This window comes from Schistocerca piceifrons, chromosome 1, assembly GCF_021461385.2.
Source record: "Schistocerca piceifrons isolate TAMUIC-IGC-003096 chromosome 1, iqSchPice1.1, whole genome shotgun sequence".
NCBI lineage: Eukaryota > Metazoa > Arthropoda > Insecta > Orthoptera > Acrididae > Schistocerca > Schistocerca piceifrons.
In genome coordinates, this window is record NC_060138.1 from 434,592,381 (window position 1) to 434,615,955 (window position 23,575).

The 23,575-nt window shown below is 44.3% G+C and overlaps 1 protein-coding gene across 1 annotated transcript in view; it reads left to right on the forward strand.

Annotated features, from left to right (window-relative positions):
* The window catches only part of LOC124733414, a 90,775-nt gene that overhangs the window by 61,821 nt on the left and 5,379 nt on the right, over positions 1 to 23,575 (forward strand). Inside the window, exons 3-6 of the mRNA XM_047248525.1 lie at positions 659 to 859; positions 7,376 to 7,770; positions 10,261 to 10,480; positions 16,628 to 18,279. Coding sequence (XP_047104481.1) covers positions 659 to 859; positions 7,376 to 7,770; positions 10,261 to 10,480; positions 16,628 to 18,279 — 2,468 coding nt within the window. The remainder of the gene's footprint in view (positions 1 to 658; positions 860 to 7,375; positions 7,771 to 10,260; positions 10,481 to 16,627; positions 18,280 to 23,575) is intronic.

Genomic DNA, 23,575 nt, shown 5'->3' on the forward strand with positions numbered 1-23,575 from the left:
GTCACCACTATCGGAACATCATGAAACTATGGGTGCTGAAGCGGAAGCATTCCACGACGTACCACAACAAACTTAGTATTTTTTAAACCCAAATTGACACAGAAAAAAATGTGCTGCATTACTTACTGAACGACTCTCCTATTTCCTCATTCACTTTATATATGTTTAGGTACTGCGTAATACATTCATCATTTTCATTACGCTATAATGTCTAATCCTCTTCTATTCTCACTAATCCTACTTTTGTGCTCTCCTTTCTCTTGACGTGTAAATTTCTTACTGTGTATCACCCAGTTCTTATGATTAATGTTGATGCTATCAATGTTTTTTACTATTTTAAGCATTATGTCCTTAACGGATCTTACAAAGCTAAAGTTAAATGAGTTGTATTACAGTGCAGGGAAACCAATAGAGGTATGTTCAAGCCACCTTCAGTAATGAAGACATTCCCAGTAAAAGAAACGGCTCTCCTATATACTCGAAGGTGGCGTATTCACTAATAAGGCCCGACTCTGCAGCAGTCGTACTGCACCAGGCAGATACCTTCCTCTTCTGTAAACCTCCGTATGGGAGAGCTGACAACACCAACGTTTCCTGCGTACACTCTAAGGATGAATTAGCCACTACTAGCATTGTATCGGAGTTGCATGGATTTCAGCTGACGTTCGACACGTTCACGGTGGGCAAGTTCGTGTCGTTCACGAGCGACGGCTGCCCGGACGGCCACATGAGCATCCGGGAGGCGGGCCGGCCCTCGACGGGCGGGCAGTGGTGCGGCAGCGCCTGGGGCTACACCGTCTACTACAGCGAGACGCCCTCCATCAACCTCACCCTGCTGCTCTACAAGCTGTCCGAGCAGGTCAGTGTCTGCAAAAACTTTCAGTCTTAAGCTAAGGAAATATCGATACGCAAACCATCCAGCCAAAATTTTAAACTAAATTAACTGTTAAGAGGTTATATTAAACGAGGAAGGTCAAGTAATTCATTTTTAAATCGCGTAGTGCTCTTAAAGCTAAGTGACATTTAAAGTTTGCAATGCAAGAACCCATAGTAATGTGGCCGAATGTCAGAGCACCAGAGGCAGGACAAAGCGTACAAAGCAGACTACAAATATTCTGGGAAGAGCAGTATTTTGCTCAGTTGCAGTCTTTCAGAGATTCTCTGCCACGAAATATGAAAGTGATTTGGAACCTTCAAGGCGACTCCTCCATCCGGCAGCTATAGCAGCGTGTAATTGCTGCTGTCATGGTCTTCAGTCTATTCTGATAAAGCTCTCCAGGCAGGTATATCGTATGCAAGCCTCTTCATCTCCGAATTTTTTTTTGGTCATCAGTCTACTGACTGGTATGATGCGGCCCGCCACGAATTCCTTTCCTGTGCTATCCTCTTCATCTCAGAGTAGCACTTGCAACCTACGTCCTCAGTTATTTCCTTGACGTATTCCAACCTCTGTCTTCCCCTACAGTTTTTGCCCTCTACAGCTCCCTCTAGTACCATGGAAGTCATTCCCTCATGTCTTATCAGATGTCCTATCATCCTGTCCCTTCTCCTTATCAGTGTTTTTCACATATTCCTTTCCTCTCCGATTCTGCGTAGAACCTCCTCATTCCTTACTTTTTCAGTCCACCTAATTTTCAACATTCGTCTATAGCACCATATCTCAAATGCTTCGATTCTCTTCTGTTCCGGTTTTCCCACAGTCCATGTTTCACTACTATACAATGCTGTACTCCAGACGTACATCCTCAGAAATTTCTTCCTCAAATTGCGGCCGGTATTTGATATTAGTAGACTTCTCTTGGCCAGAAATGCCTTTTTTGCCATAGCGAGTCTGCTTTTGATGTCCTCCTTACTCCGTCCGTCATTGGTTATTTTACTGCCTAGGTAGCAGAATCCCTTAACTTCATTGACTTCATGACCATCAATCCTGATGTTAAGTTTCTCGCTGTTCTCATTTCTACTACTTCTCATTACCTTCGTCTTTCTCCGATTTACTCACAAACCATACTGTGTACTCATTAGACTATTCATTCCGTTCAACAGATCATTTAATTCTTCGTCACTTTCACTCAGGCTAACATTGTCATCAGCGAATCGTATCATTGATATCCTTTCACCTTGTATATTAATTCCACCCCTGAACCTTTCTTTTATTTCCATCGTTGTTTCCTCGATGTACAGATTGAAGAGTAGGGTCGAAAGGCTACAGCCTTGTCTTACACTCTTCTTAATACGAGCACTTCGTTCTTGATCGTCCACTCTTATTATTCCCTCTTGGTTGTTGTACTTATTGTATATGACCCGTCTCTCCCTATAGCTTACCCCTCCTTTTTCAGAATCTCGAACACCTTGCACCATTTTATATTGTCGAACGCTTTTTCCAGGTCGACAAATCCTATGTAAGTGTCTTGATTTTTCCTTAGCCTTGCTTCCATTATTAGCCGTAACGTTAGAATTGCCTCTCTAGTCCCTTTACTTTCCCTAAAGCCAAACTGATCGTCACCTAGCGCATTCTCAATTTTCTTTTCCATTCTTCTGTATATTATTCTCGTAAGCAGCTTCGATGGATGAGCTGTTAAGCTGATTGTGCGATAATTCTCGCACTTGTCAGCTCTTGCTGTCTTCGGAATTGTGTGGATGATGCTTTTCCGAAAGTCAGATGGTATATCGCCAGGCTCATATATTCTACACACCAACGTGAATAGTCGTTTTGTTGCCACTTCCCCCAATGATTTTAGAAATTCTGATGGAATGTTATCTATCCCTTCTGCCTTATTAGACCGTAAGTCCTCCAAAGCTCTTTTAAATTCCGATTCTAATACTGGATCCCCTATCTCTTCTAAATCGACTCCTGTTTCTTCTTCTATCACATCAGACAAATCTTCAGCCTCTCTGAGGCTTTCAATGTATTCTTTCCACCTACCTGTTCTCTCCTCTGCATTTAACAGTGGAATTCCCGTTGCACTCTTAATGTTACCACCGTTGCTTTTAATGTCACCAAAGGTTGTTTTGACTTTCCTGTATGCTGAGTCTGTCCTTCCGACAATCATATCTTCTTCGATGTCTTCACATTTTTCCTGCAGCCATTTCGTCTTAGCTTCCCTGCACTTCCTATTTATTTCATTCCTCAGCGGCTTGTATTTCTATATTCCTGACTTTCCCAGAACGTGTTTGTACAGCCTCGTTTCATCAATCAACTGAAGTATTTCTTCTGTTACCCATGGTTTCTTCGCAGCTACCTTCTTTGTACCTATGTTTTCCTTCCCAACTTCTGTGATGGCCCGTTTTAGAGGTGTCCATTCCTCTTCAACTGTACTGCCTATTGCGCTATTCCTTATTGCTGAATCTATAGCGTTAGAGAACTTCAAACGTATCTCGTCATTCCTTAGTACTTCTGTATGCCACTTCCTTGCGCATTGATTCTTCCTGACTAATGTCTTGAACTTCAGTCTACTCTTCACCACTACTATATTGTGATCTGAGTCTATATCTGCTCATGGGTACGCCTTACAATCCAGTATCTGATTTCGGAATCTCTGATGTAATCTAATTGAAATCTTCCCGTATCTCCCGGCCTTTTCCAAGTAGACCTCCTCCTCTTGTGATTCTTGAACAGGGTATTCGCTATTACTGGCTGAAACTTGTTACGGAACTCAATTAGTCTTCCTCCTCTTTCATTCCTTGTCCCAAGCCCATATTCTCCTGTAACCTTTTCTTCTACTCATTCCCCTACAACTGCATTCCAGTCGCCCATGACTATTAGATTTTCGTCCCCCTTTACATACTGCATTAGCCTTTCAACATCCACATATACTTTCTCTGACTGTTCATCTTCAGCTTGCGACGTCGGCATGTATACCTGAACTATCGTTGTCGGTGTTGGTCTGCTGTCGATTCTGATTGGAAGAACCCGGTCACTGAACTGTTCACAGTAACACACCCTCTGCCCTACCTTCCTATTCATAACGAATCCTACACCTGTTATATCATTTTCTGCTGCTGTTGATATTACCCGATACTCATCTGACCAGAAATCTTTGTCTTCCTTCCACTTCACTTCATTGACCCCTACTATATCTAGATTGAGCCTTTGCATTTCCCTTTTCAGATTTTCTGGTTTCCCTACCACGTTCAAGCTTCTGACATTCCACGCCCCGACTCGTAGAACGTTATCCTTTCGTTGATTATTCGATCTTTTTCTCATGGTAACCTCCTCCTTGGCAGTCCCCTCCCGGAGATCCGAGTGGGGGACTATTCCGGAATCTTTTGCCAATGGAGAGATCATCATGACACTTCTTCAATTACAGGCCACATGTCCTGTGGATACACGTTACGTGTCTTTAATGCAGTGGTTTCCATTGCCTTCTGCATCCTCATGTCGTTGATCATTGCTGATTCTTCCGCCTTTAGGGGCAATTTCCCACCCCTAGGACAAGAGAGTGCCCTGAACCTCTATCCGCTCCTCCGCCCTCTTTGACAAGGCCGTTGGCAGAATGAGGCTGACTTCTTATGCCGGATGTCTTTGGCCGCCAATGCTGATTATTTATCAAAATTTAGGCATTGGCGGGGATCGAACCCGGGACCGAAGACTTTTGATTATGAATCAGAGACGCTACCCCTAGATCACGGGTCTCCGAATAACTACCCGCAACCCACATCCTTTTGATCCTTTTGTTCCTGCTTTCTGTATTTGTACCTTTGTTTACAGTTTCTACCCTTACACTTCCCTCCATTTTCAGATAGATCATTCCTTTGTCCCACAGTTCGATGTGCGTGTCCTATCAAGTTCGTTTGGTTAAATCGTCCCATAAACTTCTTCTTTTCCCAGTTTGATCCATTGCCTCTTCAGTAGTTATTCAATCTACTAATCTTGATCATTCTTCTGTAGCAGCACATTTCAAAAGCTTCTATTTTCGTCTAGTATGTTCTTTTTATAGTCCATTTTCCACTTTCGATTAAGACTACCTTCTCAAAAGACTTCCCTTCATTTCAACTTATATTACTTTTTAACGAATTCTTCTTTCTCAGATATGCTTTCGTTGCTGTAACCTTTCTGCATTTTGTATCCTCTCTGCTTCGGCCGTCATTAGTTAAATGGTCGCCCAAACATAAAAACTCATCTATGTCCTGTAGTGTAGCATTTTCTAATTCCCTCGGCACCGGGTGCACGTTTTGCCGCATTATGGAAATTTCTTATGTAGTCAATTACAGAAAGTGCTCCATGTGCCGATCATGTGGTCCTCCCAAAAACTGTAAATGAAGGGTAATTTCTGAATGATTTGATCAAAAACAGCATGTATGATTCACAGCAAACCTTTAATCAGTTCAGCCACCTATTACCGTGACTGTACAGGGAACTCACAATAAAGATTACATGACTACGGAAGAAAGTTTCCGAAAACTTCATTAGTATTTTTTCCAGGAAACTCGTGTACCTCTCACAGTAGACGGCTCATAATGATGTTTGACCCAATAAAATGTGGGCTTCAGTTCTACAGCTACGCTCTCAGCTACAGCAAATTTATATCCATAATGCCCCATCAAATGATGCATGAAGTTTTTGTGAGAGATCTGTAAAGAGGAAGCAACACGTGCCAGATCGTTGTACCGAATGAATGCCAGAAGCACAGAACAAATAATTCAGTTTAACCATTCTGTTCTCTAAGTCTCTCATTGCTTATATTTTTGCTCCACGATGAATCAAAGACTAATTTTGTATGACATCATTTCTTGTGAAGACGCCAAAACTGGCAGGTCTTCGAGAACCGTGGGCTTATTTGGGAAGGCAAAGACTATATCTTCGTTGCTCGGTTTGTAATGACAACAACAGAACTGACAGGTCTTCGACAACAGGTGATTTGTTTTGGATTCCAAAGATATAATCTTTATGGCTGCATTTCCATTGGCGACGTCAGAACTGAGTTTGAGAGACCAGGACGGGAACATTGTTACCTCGTAAAAATCTGTAACCTTGCATTCTGTACTCATGTCTAGTAGATCGAAAACTATTTAAGTCATCAAATCTGAGGTCGTGGAAAGACGTTCAACGCTAGAGTTGTAAGACCACAATAGCTTACAGTACAATGTCGTAACTAAGCGTTGACTTCGCTAGTTTTCCAAGTAGCTTTGGTACTTAAGGACATAAGTGCATTTACCTGTAGGTTAAGTGAGTCGTGTTACCTCAGAACGGTCGCTTGCTTCATGTGTGCAATCAGCTTTTTTCGAGATTCCCCTAAAACCAGTAAGTGTGAACCATTCAAGAAACTTAATGGGTTTATACAAAGAACTGGCTAATTGCGGGACATTTTGGTTCCAGAAGGTTATCCACGTAACCTTAAAAGTAAGCAGTATTTATAACAAAATTAAATTGTCAACATTTAATTACGGTTTGTTTCAAAAATTGTTCATCTGTAAAGCGAAACAGAGGAATGATGCTGTAAAAATGAAGAAAACAATACAGTTTTAGCATAGAGCAGTAGAAAAGGCAAAATAAGAAACGAAAATATATCAAACATTTCTTCAGTACAGCACCGAATTTAAGTGGAATATGTTCCTATTAGCCGGCAGGTGTGGCCGAGCGGTTCTAGGCGCTTCAGTTTGGAACCGCGCGCCCGTTACGGTCGCAGGTTCGAATCCTGCCTCGGGCATGGATGTGTGTGATGTCCTTAGGTTAGTTAGGTTTAAGTAGTTCTAAGTTCTAGGGGACTGATGACCACAGATGTTAAGTCCCATAGTGCTCAGAGCCATTTGAACCATTTGATCTATTTGCAAGAAAAGTAATTGCTTTGTTTGCTTTAAAAAATGGTTCAAATGGCTCTGAGCACTAGGGGACTTAACTGCTGTGGTCGTCAGTCCCCTAGAACTTAGAACTACTTAAACCTAACTAACCTAAGGACATCACACACATCCATTCCCGAGGCAGGATTCGAACCTGCGACCGTAGCGGTCATGCGGCTCCAGACTGTAGCGCCTAGAACCGCACGGCCACTCCGGCCGGCCTTTGTTTGCTTACATTAAAGCTTAGAAGTTGGTGGATCAAGTAATTTCTATTATTAATAAACTGCCATTTATAATCTGTAAGGATATAAAATACACGCTGGACTAACAGCGAATGGCGTGCCTTTCTAATTATGTGCAAAACAACCAACAACAAAAAAAAAAAGGCTACCGGTAATCCTACCAGTTAGTACGTCATTTATGTAGTGCATCAAAATATCGAACCATAGTTCTGGTAGATAGCAAATCTATTCAATACTCATGGAAATAGAAACTTCTGAAATCGCCCAAAAATCTATTTTAGTTTAGTTGCTTCTGGTTCATAAAATAGCATCAGCCTTATTGCTTGGAGTGAGACGCGTTGTTTTATTTTTCGCAGGGAATCGGCTACAACTTCAACTTTAAGTTGTCGTACAAGGTGCTGCGCGAGGAGGAAGCGCGGGTGCGTTACGGCAACCTGTCGGCAGCTTCCAACAGCAGCAGCAGCGGCGGCGCCAGTGGCAGCGGTAACGGCGTGCCGGCGTGGCGCGGCGACCTGGTGCCCGGCTCGTACTGCGACCGCGTGCTGGAGCGCTGCGACGCGCGCGCCTGCCGCGTGCAGTCGCCCAACTACCCGGGCGTGTACCCGCGCAACGCCACCTGCTACTACCGCGTGGAGCAGCGGCCCGTGCCCAGCGGCCGGCACGCGCTCATCGCCGTCAGCCAGCGCCACTCGCACAAGGTGCACATCAAGGATCAGGTCGCCGAGTACGACCGCACGCAGCGCGTGCTCAGGTACGCTCGCTGCCGTTCCAGAAAACGCACTACCGTTCCTACAGAATTGTCATCTATAGTTTTACATCGCCACCCACCGTACTATGGTGCCACAGCTTACCAGAATCACCCTCACTCCTCCTGCAACACAACCCTCCTTTCCCGTTCATGGATGGTCCAATGGAAGAGATGCTATCAGTGTCATTCCACATACGCTGAAGTTCAACGAATTTTGTCACAGTGGATATTACGACAAAAATAAGGTGGAGTTAATAGTATTACTTGGAGTGTTGGTTCTAGATATGTTTAGATTAGTCTTTCTTACTGCATCTCCCACGGCAGTTCGTTGATTTACATACAGTGTGGCGTTCTACATTAAAGTATAATTTTGGAGACGATTCATTGTATCTGTGCTACAGGTTTTATATACACGTTCAACAAAAAAGGCCACACTTGGTGACCGGCATGCAATTTCTCATCCCAGTTCAAGAGAAAAGTGTATCTGGCAAAACCTAGTCTTCCCAGTAACTTTAATACAAATGCGATTTGAAAAACGGAGCGCTAGCAATTCTGTAGCTCCACGCAGGGTGGCCGAAAACAGTGGCATGAACTCTGCGCTATGCCAGAGCTGATTCAGTTGCTTAGTGAGTCGAGGCAACCTCATGAAGGACGGAAACGATGACTCCTTGATAGTGGAATCGCCTTCGCGCGAACATTTTCAATGAATGCATTCGAATATTTCCAATTTACATCGTCACATTGCGGCAACTTTTGTATTTCTTTCTGTTACTGTTGCCTTTATTTGGACATTAAGAGATAACACGAACTTCTTACAGACGTAAACGACAACTTCATTTCGTCCGTGACACAAATAAAGCCAACCGAAAATATTAATGTATACAATAACGTCGTCTGTATCCAGTGAGGTGAAAAAAACACAATAGGTAGGCTACACTAGATTGCACATTATGATACGCACAATAATGCCATTTTGTACATTTCACGTCCATACTTAACTTCACAGAGCCTGAATGTAAATGTACGAGGAAAATTCACTTTTGAGAATATGTTCAAAGCGACCACCATGTATCTGTAAACGCTTCGCCACTCGGTGCACCTTACTTTTCTCGACCGTACGCAACACACCTTCATTCACCGTTGCTGAAGTAGCATGCAAGCGAGCTATTAAATCATGCACGTCTATGGGTAGAATACTATGAACTTCTTACTTTAAGTGTCTACGCAAATAAAAGTGTACTGGATTAAATTCCGTGAAACATGGAGGCAAGAAATTTCGACCTCCACGACCAGTTCATTTCCATGGAAACGCTTCATTTAAATAGTTACTCACATTCATTCCGATGCGTGGCGGTGCACCATCACGCTGAAACCATAGCTGCCACTGAGCAACAAGTGGAATGTTTTCTAATGCCTCAGGCAAAATACTGCAAAAAAATGTTCAGTGCTGTGTGAAATCTTTTGGTGCTTAACTGCTAGGATCATCAGTCCCTAAGCTTACACACTACTTAACCTAAATTATCCTAAACACAAACACACACACACCCATGCCCGAGGGAGGACTCGAACCTCCGCCGGGACCAGCCGCACAGTCCATGACTGCAGCGCCCTAGACCGCTCGGCTAATCCCGCACGGCTAAATATATTGCAAAGATACGTAAGACGAAAGGGCTCATTCAACTTGCACGGCAATAGGTAAGGTCCCAAAAGCAATCCTCTCACGAATCTAGCCCACAGGTTTATGCCAAGGCGTGCCTAAAAGCCACGTACGCTGCTTGTGTTCCGATCAATAACGGCTCTTGTGCACGTAAAAACACCTTCACAATGAAGCGACATTCGTCAGTCCATATCGCATTATTTATAATCAGTTAGTTATCTTCCACTTATTGCAAAAGCCTGCGCTCTTCAGGGTCACGCCTTCTGGAGTAAACGAGGGTTTCTGCGCTCCACACTGTTGTCGTGGAAGTCGGTACGTTTCCAGCCTCGTCTAACGTAACGAATAATTTCAGGCCCATTAACAGAATCGATCCGCCATTCGACGATTTCACTTATGCTGCAGACGAGGCGACAATGAGCCAGGCGTTTGTTCCTACTACTTCGGCGGTCGATAGTTCTGTTGCATTATTGAACATGGTGTTCTTTCACAAATTTTGTTCTTCTAGGGACCCTCTTCACCAACTCCGAGTTTTTCGATACTGTATTATTGCGCCCTATACGTCAGTTCTAGAGGAGCACGAAAGCCCTGAAAATATCCAGTTGAGCTCTACACAGTACGTCAGAGGTTAGAGGCAACAAGGGAGACGTACAGGGTCTCTTCATATCGGCCCACGAGAGATGAACACGTGGTTGACGGCTGCTGTGACACACTTCCCACTTGTGAACGAGTGTTTCAGTCTTAGCAAACTGGTCAGCAGCAATGAATGACACTCCCGATACACACTTTCTTCTATAACTCACCTGAGTCGTTAACGGTAACCCTGGTGTACATTACAGGGTCTGGGAGCAGTGTAACGTGGTGCAGGACTACCTGACGATTTACGACGGCTCGTCGACGACGGATCCGGTGCTGGTGAGGCTGTGCGGCGGCGACGCGGTGCCCGACATCGTCAGCAGCGGACCCAACATGCTGCTCGAGTTCCACACCTCGCCCTACGACAACCCCTTCCACCCCGTGCCGCTCAGCTACCTGCCGGGCTTCGAACTGCAAGTTGAGGCAAGTCCTGCCAGGTTTCACTGCTATTAGCTGTGGCTATCGGTACACAAGTAAAGAGGAACCAGTACGTCTTTTATAATTTGAGGAAACCCGTGGACAACGTCCTAGATAACTGCCGACATTTTGTCAGTTGAACACCCCCTCATTTCTAAGGCACAACAAATCCATCTTCGTTTGCGAGACAGTGTAAGTTGTCTGCGGTGGTTCTTATCTTTCTGAATACTCCTTTTTTTGTTTCCTGAGTTGTCTTACCCGGGCACCAAATGTTTAAATTACAATGCATAGCGATATCTAGTTTCATTAGTGCCTATGAGGAAACGGGGAATTGTTACTTGAGCATTCATTACGCCGAGGAACCTCGAGCTTCACATCACTTTTATTGTTCAACTACCTGAAGAAGTTTATTTCTCACTATTGACAAAAAGTACGAAGCGAATGCAGTAACAGTTGCCATAGTTGGTACCATGGCCGCTCAGTCCTGGTCACAGTGTGACTTTGAAGGGTGCTTTGGGCAATATTGGCGGCAGTATTTATTGCCATTCGTGCTGGCGTCTCATGACTTCGGGGTAACTTTTTGTGTCGTTGTCGATCCAGTTGCTGCTGACTGGTCCAGCTTCATTCACCAAAACCGAACAGCGCGACATCCTAATAAGGGCTATCGGATTTCCCAGCTCTCTGCAACTGGCCATATCTCACTGCCTGTAGATATTGTTGTCTGCTGTGGTAACTTCAGAAATTCTCTCTGTCGTAAGTGAAGCTACGAGGGTTGTCCAGAAAGTATGTTCCGATCGGACGCTAAATGGAAACCACAGTGAAAATCAAAAACATTTTATTTTCAAGAGTTAGCTACAATTTCTAGATATTTCTCTACATTGTCGCCGTTCCGACTTAGACATTTGTCGGGGTGTTATACCAAATTTCCAACACCATCGTCATAAAACGCCGCTGCCTGTGCTTTCCGATAATTCTCTACGCTTGTCTATTGCGCGTAGCCTGCGCCACAAGTGTTGTCTTCGTATCCAGTATGTCATGTGAACAGAGATGATACTCAGGATGAGCCAATTCGGACTGTGTTGTGGGTGATCGAATACTTCTCATCGAAAAAGCTGCAGGAGCGTCTTCCCTGCCCCTGCAGAGTGCGGCTGAGAATTGCCATGAAGAAAGAAGTGCGTGGCAGTTGTGTTAGGTGGGCTGCATTCATTAAGGCGAAGCCTCTCAGCGGGCCCTCCTACTTGGCGGGAGACATCGTTGTTCTAGGCACCTTTACTCGCTCACAGTGCGCTCACAACTGAAACGAGCGTCTTGATGCGTCGACGGTCATACTACGGACACCACCCAACATATATGTGCAAAGATTCATGGGGTTTTCATTGTGGTGTCCATTTCGTGGCTGAACGGAGCTTACCTTCTGGACAACCCTCGTATTACGAACGAAATCAGCTGGAGGACGATAGTCATTGCTTCTCCTGTCATGATTTACAAGACCAATGGAAAAAAATGAACAGGAGAACTGTTTCAAGTCATCTTTCTGAACTCGTTATTCCTACTGGTGATTTTATTGGCTGATAAAAAGTCTGATACAATTTTCTAACTTAGCGAACTTGAGAAAATTCCTATACGTATATGTTCACACGCTGTGATATTACACAAATTGAAAATATAGTTTATTGTAATTGACATTCATGTAACTAACTGTTCACAAATGTCTAGAGAGTTCGAAGTAATTTATATTTCAACTACAAGTTGTGTTCAGTTAATAATGTTCTATTGGGGACTAGTTTTGTAGAAAGTAATATTTCCAAGCCGACGAAAAACTACGTTCTAACAAAAACACCGTGGTAGGAGAGACTAACAGGTCCAGTTTCAAATTCTAGGTAAGAGCTGTTACATGATTATGGATTGGACGGCGTTAGCCGAGTGATCTAAGGAAAGCTTCGTTTCCCACTAATTTAGGGTTAATTAAATAAATATGCCGACTACTGAACAGTGTTCACATATACTACCAAGATGTTTTAATTTCAATGTATTTATACGTATATTTGATATCGCACTTCCCACCAAAACTAATCGTCAATAAAGCGTTTTTCACTAAGAGCTGTACGAATTCATTCAAATTTATTAGAGCTGAGGATCACATTTTGCAAGAAAGAGGAAAGTGTTCTTTCCTCTATAACGTTGACAGCATTTGAAAACCCCTTGGTGGCTTGTGGTTTCTTACACGGAGAAAACGCACCTAGTGTTCATGAAAGAACAAAACTTCTACAAACAATTAGAGTTGGAAAAAGTGGCAATCTTTGTCCCTGCAAAGAGTTGAAAAGAGATAGATTGCTAAGTCTGTATTCCCATCCACCCCCGTAATACCATTGACGATCAGCCATACTGAAAGGGCATTATCTCATAACTCGGCAACTACTAGTTAGTAGCTAAGTTCAAAAATGAATGGTTAGAGGCTGACGTGGGTTCGGCGCCGAGGGTACTAGATGTGGAACAGTAACTTCACAGGTGAGGGCGAAGCGTGAGTAGGGTTAACACTTACTGTGCAGGACATAGCATTCTTCGGGGAACCACAATGACGCAACATTTTTCTTGTATCTTTGTGTTATTGATGTGATGAAGTTGACATCGAGAGGCACAATAAGGAAAACTGGTAAATAAAATAGTTTCCGTCCAAACGAATAATCTGTGTGTAAGAATTGAAAAAGTGGATTTGCCTGGTGTTGAATGAAGTAATCATCGGTTATGGACGTTTGTGAAAGTCACTGTTTTTACATACATCTTCTACACTTTTGCATAGCTGTTGTCTAGTTTTTACGCTTTTTTGGCTATGTAAACATGTCACGACGAACATCTGAGCTAAAAGTTTCAAAGGACTCTGTCTGAAATACTATTGATTCATTTAATTTCAGTTTGATGTAAGGGCTCCACATACATTAGCTCTAATGTGCCCAGTGTATTGCAAATGTTTGCACTAATGGTAACTCTGGGAACTGAAAACCTATGGAATCAATTCAAAGGGGCTACATTATTTGGAAACTATAGTTTACATTATCCAAGAAATGCTTTTCTTTGTGAAGAAGTATGTATTTTTAATTGCCTCTCTGTTGTATGTCTAGTATCTGACGTATGTGCAACCGTCATGTGCATTTTCTCATTTCACGATCGATCGGATTTTTCTTTCCGAATTGCCCTCTTGTATTGTCAGTCCTCTCAACAAATGATATGAGAATAACTACACCTCCAATGCATTCGGCACTTGCCACAGTAGGAGATGTCTTAAAAAACAGTTTATGCAATATTCTTCTTCGTAAACTTCGTCTTGGTGTAATCTTCCTCTGTCTGCATAGTATGAAAAGCAAAGGCGAAGCCAGCTTCGGTTGCTAAACGTGGTTTCTTCGCAAACATTAACGTTAGTCTGATGGTCAATATTGTCCTTCAGCGACGTCAGCTATCTTCTTGAAGTGTAAGTCATGAGGACAGCTGTTACCGGAAACACTGTGCAATGTGGTTAACGTCGTAATGGCATTTCAGATTACTAGCCACGAACTGTTACAGTGTCATTTGACACTAGACAAGCTGGTATACACCTTCCCACCACAAAAGGAAATTCCTCTTTCCACTCTTCATTACACTGTTCTCTTCTTTACACATATTTGATTCTTAGGGAACATGAAATTATTAGGAAACCAGGAACAATAATTTTCACTACACGAAGCTTGGGACCATAGTCAAACAAAAATGTCTGAATGGATGTTCTGACATTTTACTGTATAGAATCTTTATGCTGTTACACAATTACGATTTCAGCCTTTGGCTGTTTTCAAGAACCACAATGTTAAGCACCATCATACTACTATAAACGAAGTAATCGTCGAAATATATGTTCTATATCTGTCAGACCCTTTATGAATATATTTTCATTTATATGCTGTGAAATCTTTATTATATAATTGTGTTAAATATATTTCGACGATGAATTCGTTTAACAGAAGTCTGATCATGCTTAACACTGTGGTACTTGAAAACGGGCAAAGGCCAAAATCTTGATTATACAATAGAAAAACAATCTATACAGTCAAATGGCGGTACTTCAGTGTAAACAATAACAGTTTTCCTTAAACAGTATTACTAAGTGAAGAAGAACTATCACATAAGAGTCAAGTGTGCGTCCTCAGCCATGACGTTATTTATGAATGCTGAAATCAATTTTTGTGCCCACTGTAGACTGTCAGAAAGACTATATTTTGTATTATAGTACGGGACAGCTGTGGGGTTTGCTATTTTCAAATGAAATTGCTACGACAAAATACATTTCGTTGTACGTCTCACTGCCAACGGCGGGAATAAAAAACGGTTTCAGTATTCAGCAAAAAGAAATAAAGAAAAAATAAAATAAAGAACCGTCACATTACTCGCTACGAAACTGAGTGAGTGACTGCATACTGTCAAGGCTACAAGAAAGTTTTAACAGCACTGCCAAATCGACAAGAGCCGCCTTTTACAGTGGCAAGTTCCGAATGAATGGTATGAGTAGTTTTTCTCATATAATATGTTGAGAGGATTGACCACACATGAGGGATATTCGGAGAGTAAGATCCGATGGATCGCGAAATGGAAACCACAGAAACAACCAAAAATCCAGAATGAGAGTTTCACTCTGCAGCGGAGTGCGCGCTGATATGAAAAATCCTGGCAGATTAAAACTGTGTGCCCGACCGAGACTCGAACTCGGGACCTTTGCTTTTGGCGGGCAAGTGTTCTACCATCCGAGCTACCAAAACATGACTGACGCCCGGTCCTCACAGCTCTACTTCTGCCAGTATCTCGTCTCCTACCTTCCAAACTTTACAGAAGCTCTCCTGCGAACCTTGCAGAACTAGCACTCCTGAAAGAAAGGATACTGCGGAGACATGGCTTAGCCACAGCCTGGGGGATGTTTGCAGAATGAGATTTTCACTCTGCAGCGGAGTGTGCGCTGATATGAAACATCCTAGCAGATTAAAACTGTGTGCCCGACCGAGACTCGAACTCGGGACCTCTGCCTTTCGCGGGCAAGTGCTCTACCATCTGAGCTACCGAAACACGACTCACGCCCGGTCCTCACTGCTCTACTTCTGGCAGTATCTCGTCTCTGCAAGGTTCGGAGGAGAGCTTCTGTAAAGTTTGGAAGGTAGGAGTTGAGATACTGGGAGAAGTAGACCTGTGAGGACAGGGCATGAGTCTTGTTTCGGTAGCTCGGATGGTAGAGCACTTGCCCGCGAAAGGCAAAGGTCCCGAGTTTTAATCAGCCAGGAAGTTTCACAACCAAACATGTTTTATTTGTAACATTTACCTACATCTTCCAGCTATTTCTTTACACATCGCCGCTCCGGTTGGGGCATTTGACGTAGCATTGTACCAAAGTTTCTGCCAATTCCCTACACTGACTGCAGTTTGTTATCTGCGCCAACGATTCATGTGAGCAGAGAAGAAAATTTGACCGAGCCAAGTCCGGAATGTATGGTGGATGATGATACACTTCCCATCGTAAACGCTGCAGGAACGTTCTCATTGCACCTGCATGGTGCGGCCGAGACCTGTAATGAAGAAGAGAATGCATACAATATCAAAATCTTGTACATGGCTGCACATTCAGAGACCGTGAATAGGTACAATTGAAAGAAAATTAGCCCTCGGTCTATATATATATGTTATAGAATATAGACCATTCTGTGATTTAAATCAAAGAATGGTCTATATACATATGTTATAGAATATAGACCATTCTTTGATTTAAATTCTGAGGCAGACACTCCTAGCAGTGTCGAAACCAGTTTAATTTGTTAGAAATAGTGACCGAGGGCTAATTTTCTTTCAGTTGCATGCAATATACTTGTATGAACTGCATGAAATCAAGCGAAGTCTCTGCCAGCAATAATACCTGGTGGGAGAGACTATTTTGTAGGTATCTATAAGTGATCACTGTGCGCTCAGAACTGAAAAGAGTGGCGTGAAGCGATCGGCTGGTATAGTGGAGACAATGTCCAACAAAGTTATGCAAAGCTTCAGCGGATGTTCATTGTGGTTCCCATTTCGCGAACGCTCGGATCTTACCTTTCGGATAGCCCTCGTACATGCGTAGGAGATCGCTGATTTTGACCTGTTCCGCAGGTGGTGTTTGTGGACGCCCGGTCGCATAGCTACGTGCGCGACCGCAGGCACTGCGAGTTCCTGCTGACGAGCTTCGACGCGCCGTGGGGCGAGGTGGAGAGCCCGCAGCACTCGCTGCCGCCCAACACGACGTGCCGCTACCACTTCCAGGGCCGGCGCCACGAGACGGTGTGGCTGTCGTTCCTCAAGTTCCACCGCGCCGACTGGGACACGGGGGCGGCGGTGGCGGGCTGCGTGCGCCTGTGGGACGGCCGGCTCGACCCGGTGACCAACAGCAGCGGCGGGGGCGGCGCGGGGGCGGTGCAGCTGCTGGGCGAGTTCTGCAAGGAGGAGGCGCCGCGCCTCTGCGACCACAGCCTGCTCAGCAACAGCACGCGCCACACGCGGCCCTGCGCGCTGCCCGAGAGCTACGTGTCGTCGGGCCCGGAGCTGACGCTCGACACGTTCCAGGCGAGCGCGCTCTTCCCGCTGTCGTTCCTGCTGCGCTACGAGTTCGTCGACACGTCGCTGGAGGGCGCGCCCGCCGCCGGCGCCGAGGCCGGACCCTGCGACCGCGTCTTCCGCTCGTCGCCGCTGTCGCCGCGCGCCGGCCGCTTCCAGTCGCCGGGCAGCGTCTTCCTGTACGGCCGCGGCGGCGCGCACAACCTCAGCTGCGTGCTGCGCTTCGAGGCGGCGCCGGGCGAGCGTGTGCGCCTCACGCTGGCGCGCGCCAGGTTCGGTGGCCGGCCGTGCCAGACGCGCCGCGACGCCGACACCGACCGCTGGTCGTGCGCCGTCCCGCCCAAACTGCCGCTCAAGAAATTTCCCAGGAGGAAGCGCGTCGGCGTGGCGGAGCTCTCCCTGTCGGAGTACCCCTGGACGGGCGTAAAGATACAGAGAGACTGCTTTTGCTCTCCAGTGCTCGAACCGGTCGTGATCGACACACTGACCGCATCAACCGTAGAGGTCAACTTCACCGTAACGTTCATGAACATCACACAGGACTTCAAAGACTTCTTCTTCGACGGAGAGTACGAATTCATCTCCAGCTCCGACGCCAGCACACCTGCCTGCGGACAGTCCAAGGAAAACGTCGTACTTCGCGGCTCCAGTGGCGAAATACTCTTGGGCGGCGCGGCTGTCAAACCTCCCACCACTTCCGAAGTGCCTAAGCTGAAGGTGGAGGAGGGTGTCCAGAGCGACTCGAACGACGTCCTGCCATCGCGGTGCATACACCTCCCGTGGCTCATCCAACCGGAGGACGCGCTCAATAACTACCTGTACGTAAAGATCGCAGGCTGGGAGATCACTGGTGACAGGCGCGACTGTCCGACGCCGAACCGCATACTCGTGCACTCTGGAGACGGTCACCGGCCCTCGGTAGTGGTGTGTCCCGCCAGTGCTGGCGCTGCAGCAGACAACGAGGTGTCCGGAGGGGGCGTTGTGGACGTGTTTTCGGACGGCTGGGACCACCGCAGTCCAGTGCAGCCGGCAGATATCCTTCCTGCGCTGCGGTCGCCACACGCGCGCAGTCTGGTGGTCGAGTTCCTGGAGAGGCGGCCCGGCACCAGCTATGCCGTCACGTGGATGGAGGTGTCACGGCGACCTCTGCTCTCGGCATCCAGCTACCTGCTCACTGCCTCCTCTGCAGCGCCTTCGGAATGCTTATATCGGTAATATACCACAAACTATTCTATGGAAAACTTAGGGCGGAATAATGACAAAGTTATGAAACGACGTACACACATTCACACATTCACTCAAACACCTCAACCATCACATGACCACAGTCTGTAACTGCTGAATCCAGCCAGAGACAGTGGTCGTGTGTGTATGAGTTGTGTTTGAGTGAATGTGTGTATGTGTGTGTGTGTGTGTGTGTGTGTGTGTGTGTGTGTGTGTGTGTGTTGTCTAATTCAGAAGAACGTCTTTTGGCCGAATGTTACTTGTATAGCAGTCTTTCTGTTGTGCCTGCCTGTGACTCAACATTTCCACTATACGGTGACTAGCGATGTCCTTTTCATAATACTGTCACAAACTATTCTATACATTCCTTATTCTAATTCCGTCACAGTTCCGTGTCATTATGCTGGGGACGGCTTCGAAACACCAAGTTCATTTTCAAGCCAGGCCTATTAAAGCCAAAACATGGAAACATAGTTTTTTAAAATTTCAATAGTTGTCCACTGAACTGTAACATATGTAGCTCCACTGATAGTGCTTGGTTATGCGACAGTCGATTGACACAGGGGTAATACACACATGATACATAGTCACATATAACGTCAGGCCAATTTGACAGTGTAAATGTATTCATGAAGAATGCTGAACTAGATAAAGTATTAGCGCTAGATTCATTTCCAGAGGAAAGCAGCTGATGTCACTAGTGTCTCGTTCAGCACCCATGCGCGCGCTTACAGCCAGCGGTGAATTGCATCTCAAATCCGAACTGTCAACGCGCATATTTATATAGCACAAACCTTGCATGAAAAATAACGTATGGCAATGTTTGCTCCATTATCAAAACTTACATACTCAAAATATGTAAAAAATATGTACTGCTACATTCGTATTAACGAATCTACACCAACACAATTCTAATGACAGCTTTCAGTGACATTTGCTTGTCACTAACATTTAATTCGTTAAATTCGGAGTACTGCTGCGTAGTGTAGGATCCCTACCAGATAAGATCAACGGAGTACATCGACATTGTTCAAAGAAGGGAAGCACGTTTTGTATTATCGAGAAATAGGGGAGAGAGAGCAACGGATGTGATACACGATTTAGGGTGGACTTAATTAAAACAAAGACGTTTTTCTTTGAAGCGGAGTCTTCTCACAAAATTTATATCACCAGCTTTCCCCTCCGATTTCGTTGGCGTCGACATACAGAGGGAGAAACGATCATCGTAATAAAATAAGGAAAAATCAGAGCTCCCTGTTCGAGTGTAATAACAGAGAATTTGAGTGAAGATAGTTCGATGACTCCACTGCCAGGCACTTAAGTGTGATATCCAGAGTAACGATGTAGATGCAGATGTAGAAAAGAAGTTTGACATACGTGTCCCTCATGAAAAAGTAACATAGGTCTAATGAAATAATTATCCGGTGTGTACTAACGACAGATACTTAACAGGTCAGAGCATACCTTCAAAAGTCGACCTGTGTCCAAGTTCCTCGACATACAGTTAACAGAGGACATGCTCAAATCGTCTTGAGTACTGAGTAAGACATAACAGATGCAGTGTCGTAAACATTGTCGTAAACCGTAGGCTAAAAGCACCAATGAGCTACGTTGTCAAATGAAAAAGTACATTCAATTTGTACTCACGTTATCCTAATCTGCCTACTTAGGGCTGTGTGACACGTAAATTAACCTGTAACATAGTCCATGAAAAATAAATATAAAAATCAGTCAAAAAATATCGAAATGAAACTACATATCGTGGCAGAGAAATCTGCCATATTCCGCCGAATTGGTCACTTGCCATAAACAAGGGATGTGCAGAAAGTGTCTCCGCAACGTTGTGTATAACTGTAAGAACCATAATCCACAGGTCTAGGGTTCAGTCTTCGGTTTGCCTTAGCACTTTCTCTATCATTTTGTCATTTTGACTTCTGGCAATGACAGATAGGATAAATAAAGTTCAAAAGGTGGAAAGCTTTCAGTAGGACCAGTGATGTGCTGCGTCATGCTTTTTACTGAGAGATGTATGGAGAATACTTCGTGGGATTTCTAATGTACTAACAGTCTCTGTCCAACATTTCACACTTCAGTTGTTGCTTACTTTGTTAACTGTCAACACTGGGGTGAGCACCACATAGGTCAACTCATCTGCTTCTGACTCGCCATACAAAAAATTGTATACTTGGAAAACTCTCGGTGTCGCTTCTAAAAGTGATACTGACCGTGTTAGCCTTATGCAATTCATAATGACACTACAGTGGCTAAGTTCCCCAACCACACGCGCACCAACACGAACATGAACTGTAAATATTCTAACCGCACCATGGAGCTCACAATAGAGACACAGCTGAGTGATACTGCTGGCAGGAACATTATGTCACACTGTTACCTGCTTCTGCACATCATCCCACAACCTGCCTCCTGGCATGTCCAGCCCTATAATCACAGCCCTGTAATACAAGCAATGTAAAGTGCAAGCCACTTATGAGGTTGAGTAGAACTTTACTTTCATCCAGACAGTACATTTTCTGAAAGAAAACATAATTTTCTGAAGCTATTTGTTATAACAGCTACAGAAAACGCTGAGGAGAATCTACCGGTGTTCACCGCAGCGGCTCAAAAATATATGGTTTGAAAGACACGGGGTCTTTCAATGAGACGCAGGTCCACCACCTGTCGATTGAGCAAGTTTCTGTCAGATAGAAATATCGTCCCACGTTATTAGAGCCGGAAATTAAATTGGCGGAAGCAAGATTAATGATCAAACGGTTCAAATGGCTCAGAGCACTATGGGACTTAACATCTTAGTCATCAGTCCCCTAGAACTTAGAACTACTTAAACCTAACTAACCTAAGGACATCACACACATTCATGCCCGAGGCAGGATTCGAACCTGCGACCGTAGCAGATTAATGATCAAACAACTCCCGTAACGTACGTTTTGTACTGAGCCAGATCGTGAACATTATCAAAGATCGCCTAACATTTGCACTGGTAATCCTGAATCTTCCCCACAGTGGTCTTTTGGGATTACCAAGTTCATTATGTCTCTACAAAATGGGTGCTAAGTTGCTTGATAGTAACGGGTAAGTTACAATGTCCAGCTTCTCAAGCCCATCCGTACCGTTACTGATGAAAGATCGCTGCCACTACAATCTGCGTTCTAGTCATTTTGACAATTATGCCGTATGGTCGTGATTTAAACATCAGACACATCAAGTGCATACATGTCATCGATAATACGTTCTGAGAGTTCGAAAATCTCTTCACATATTTAACTTTTACCGTTAAAGCGGGTGAAACTAGAGCTTTTACTTTGAAGAGGCAACCAGTGGATTCTGGAAGTACTGACTGCCGAATACTAAAGCCATTTTCTGCACGTATTACGCAATGGTCTTTCTAAATGTGTCATCAAGCCGTCCTCTGAAGACTCGAGTTGGGTGATCTTCGTACGAAAAAATAAAGTCACAATTCGAGTAATGCTTTCATGAGCGTTGATAACAGCTGTTAGTCACTATAGCATAGACAGTACGAAGTAGTGGAGGTAGAAGACGTCAGTATCCGACTCTCACTATCAGTCAGATCTGTGGATATAGTTCGAGACAGAAGTAACTGTTCCAGACGGTGCCACAGATTTTTGATGACGCTGAAATCCGAGAACTTGACGAGTCAGAGTGGATGTGCGACTGCTCCAAGATTCTGCTGATACTATACAGCGGTAGTTAGACGGCTGGAGGAGGAGAATGTTATCATTATGCAACCACGAGTGATTTAGTATTTATTTACACATGGGGGAATTGAAAGTCATTCATTTGATACAGTCTTTCTGATGAAATTACTAGTCGTGGAAGAAAACATTTCTGTGTAATTAAAATAGGCATAGGAAACTACACCTCCTGTTTAGTCATTCCCTGCATGCAGACCTGCTGGAAAGACTGCTGAGGTGTAAGAGTAATTTACAGAGAGATGTGAGATTCATTTGATGATACAGCGCTATTCCGGGTCCCCATGATAACTTGTTACTGTCTCTTCGCCCATTGTAAGCTAGTACGTTTCTGGGTAGCAGTGCAGGGGCCTATCCTTTGTGTAATTCAAATATTGACGACATACAATTTCTTCTGGACTGCTATTTTCCACAAATGTTAATATGCCACTTCGAATCTGATTGGTTCTGACTTCCAATGAAAATTAGTAAACCTGAAGATAATTTGTAAAATAAGAACCAGATACGAAATATTAACTACACAAAATAACTGATAAAAGGAATATACGTAAAAATATCGATACGGAAACGGGAGGATAATTTCATGCCATTTTATCAAGGGACCTGGAGTGTCTGTTACGTTAGTTTAGAGTCTTATTACATACAATTTTAGGCTACATTGCAAACCAGTTTTTATCTGGAACTATCGATTTAGAGTACACTATCTTATCAAAAGCATCCGGACAGCTATTAGTGGTCATTAATATGGGGTGTGTCCATCCTTCGCCTTTATGACAATTTAGGGTCTGCAAAGGACATTTTCAACTGGAGTCTCAATGTCGGTGGAGGAATGGCAACCCATTGTTGCTCAGTAACCGAAAGCATACAATATAATGATGTTGGACGCTGGATTCTTGGGCTAAGTGGACGTTCTAAGTCATTCCAAAGGAGTTCCATTCGTTCTAGGTCTAGACTAACGGCAGGCAGGTCTACTGTAGGAAAGCTATTGGCCACAAACCATTGCCTCACAGATCCTATTTAGTGAGAGGGTGCATCGTTATGCTGATAAGATCATCGTCTCCCCTGTTCCCCCACAGTAAGCAGAACTTAGTGATGTAAAATGTTTTCATACCGTTGCAGAATTAGTGGTTTCTTTAGTGCAATTATGGGCCCAATCATGAGTCGCGAAAAGCACCCTTATACCGCAACACCACGTCTCCCGTGCTTCATTTTTTTGCACTACATGTGGTGGCAGGTAACATTCTCCAGTAATTCGTCAAACCCAGAGCCTTCCATCGGATTATCACAGGATGTAGCGTGAGTCTTTCTGAAGTCACTCGTTTCTATTAGGATCATTTTATCCCATTCTTCGCGTTTTCACTTCACATTTGCTTCACCAATAGTCGACATGGCAGATTTGGGAAGGCTGAAACGTCCGCAATTGAATTGTTGGTCGGGTGTCGTCTAGTCCACGTTGGAAGTCTAAAATCATTCCAGACCGACCCATTCTGCTGGTTCTGCTTTTCTACTGACAACGTATTGCAGATGAGGTACTGGAGGAAATATGTGAAGGCGG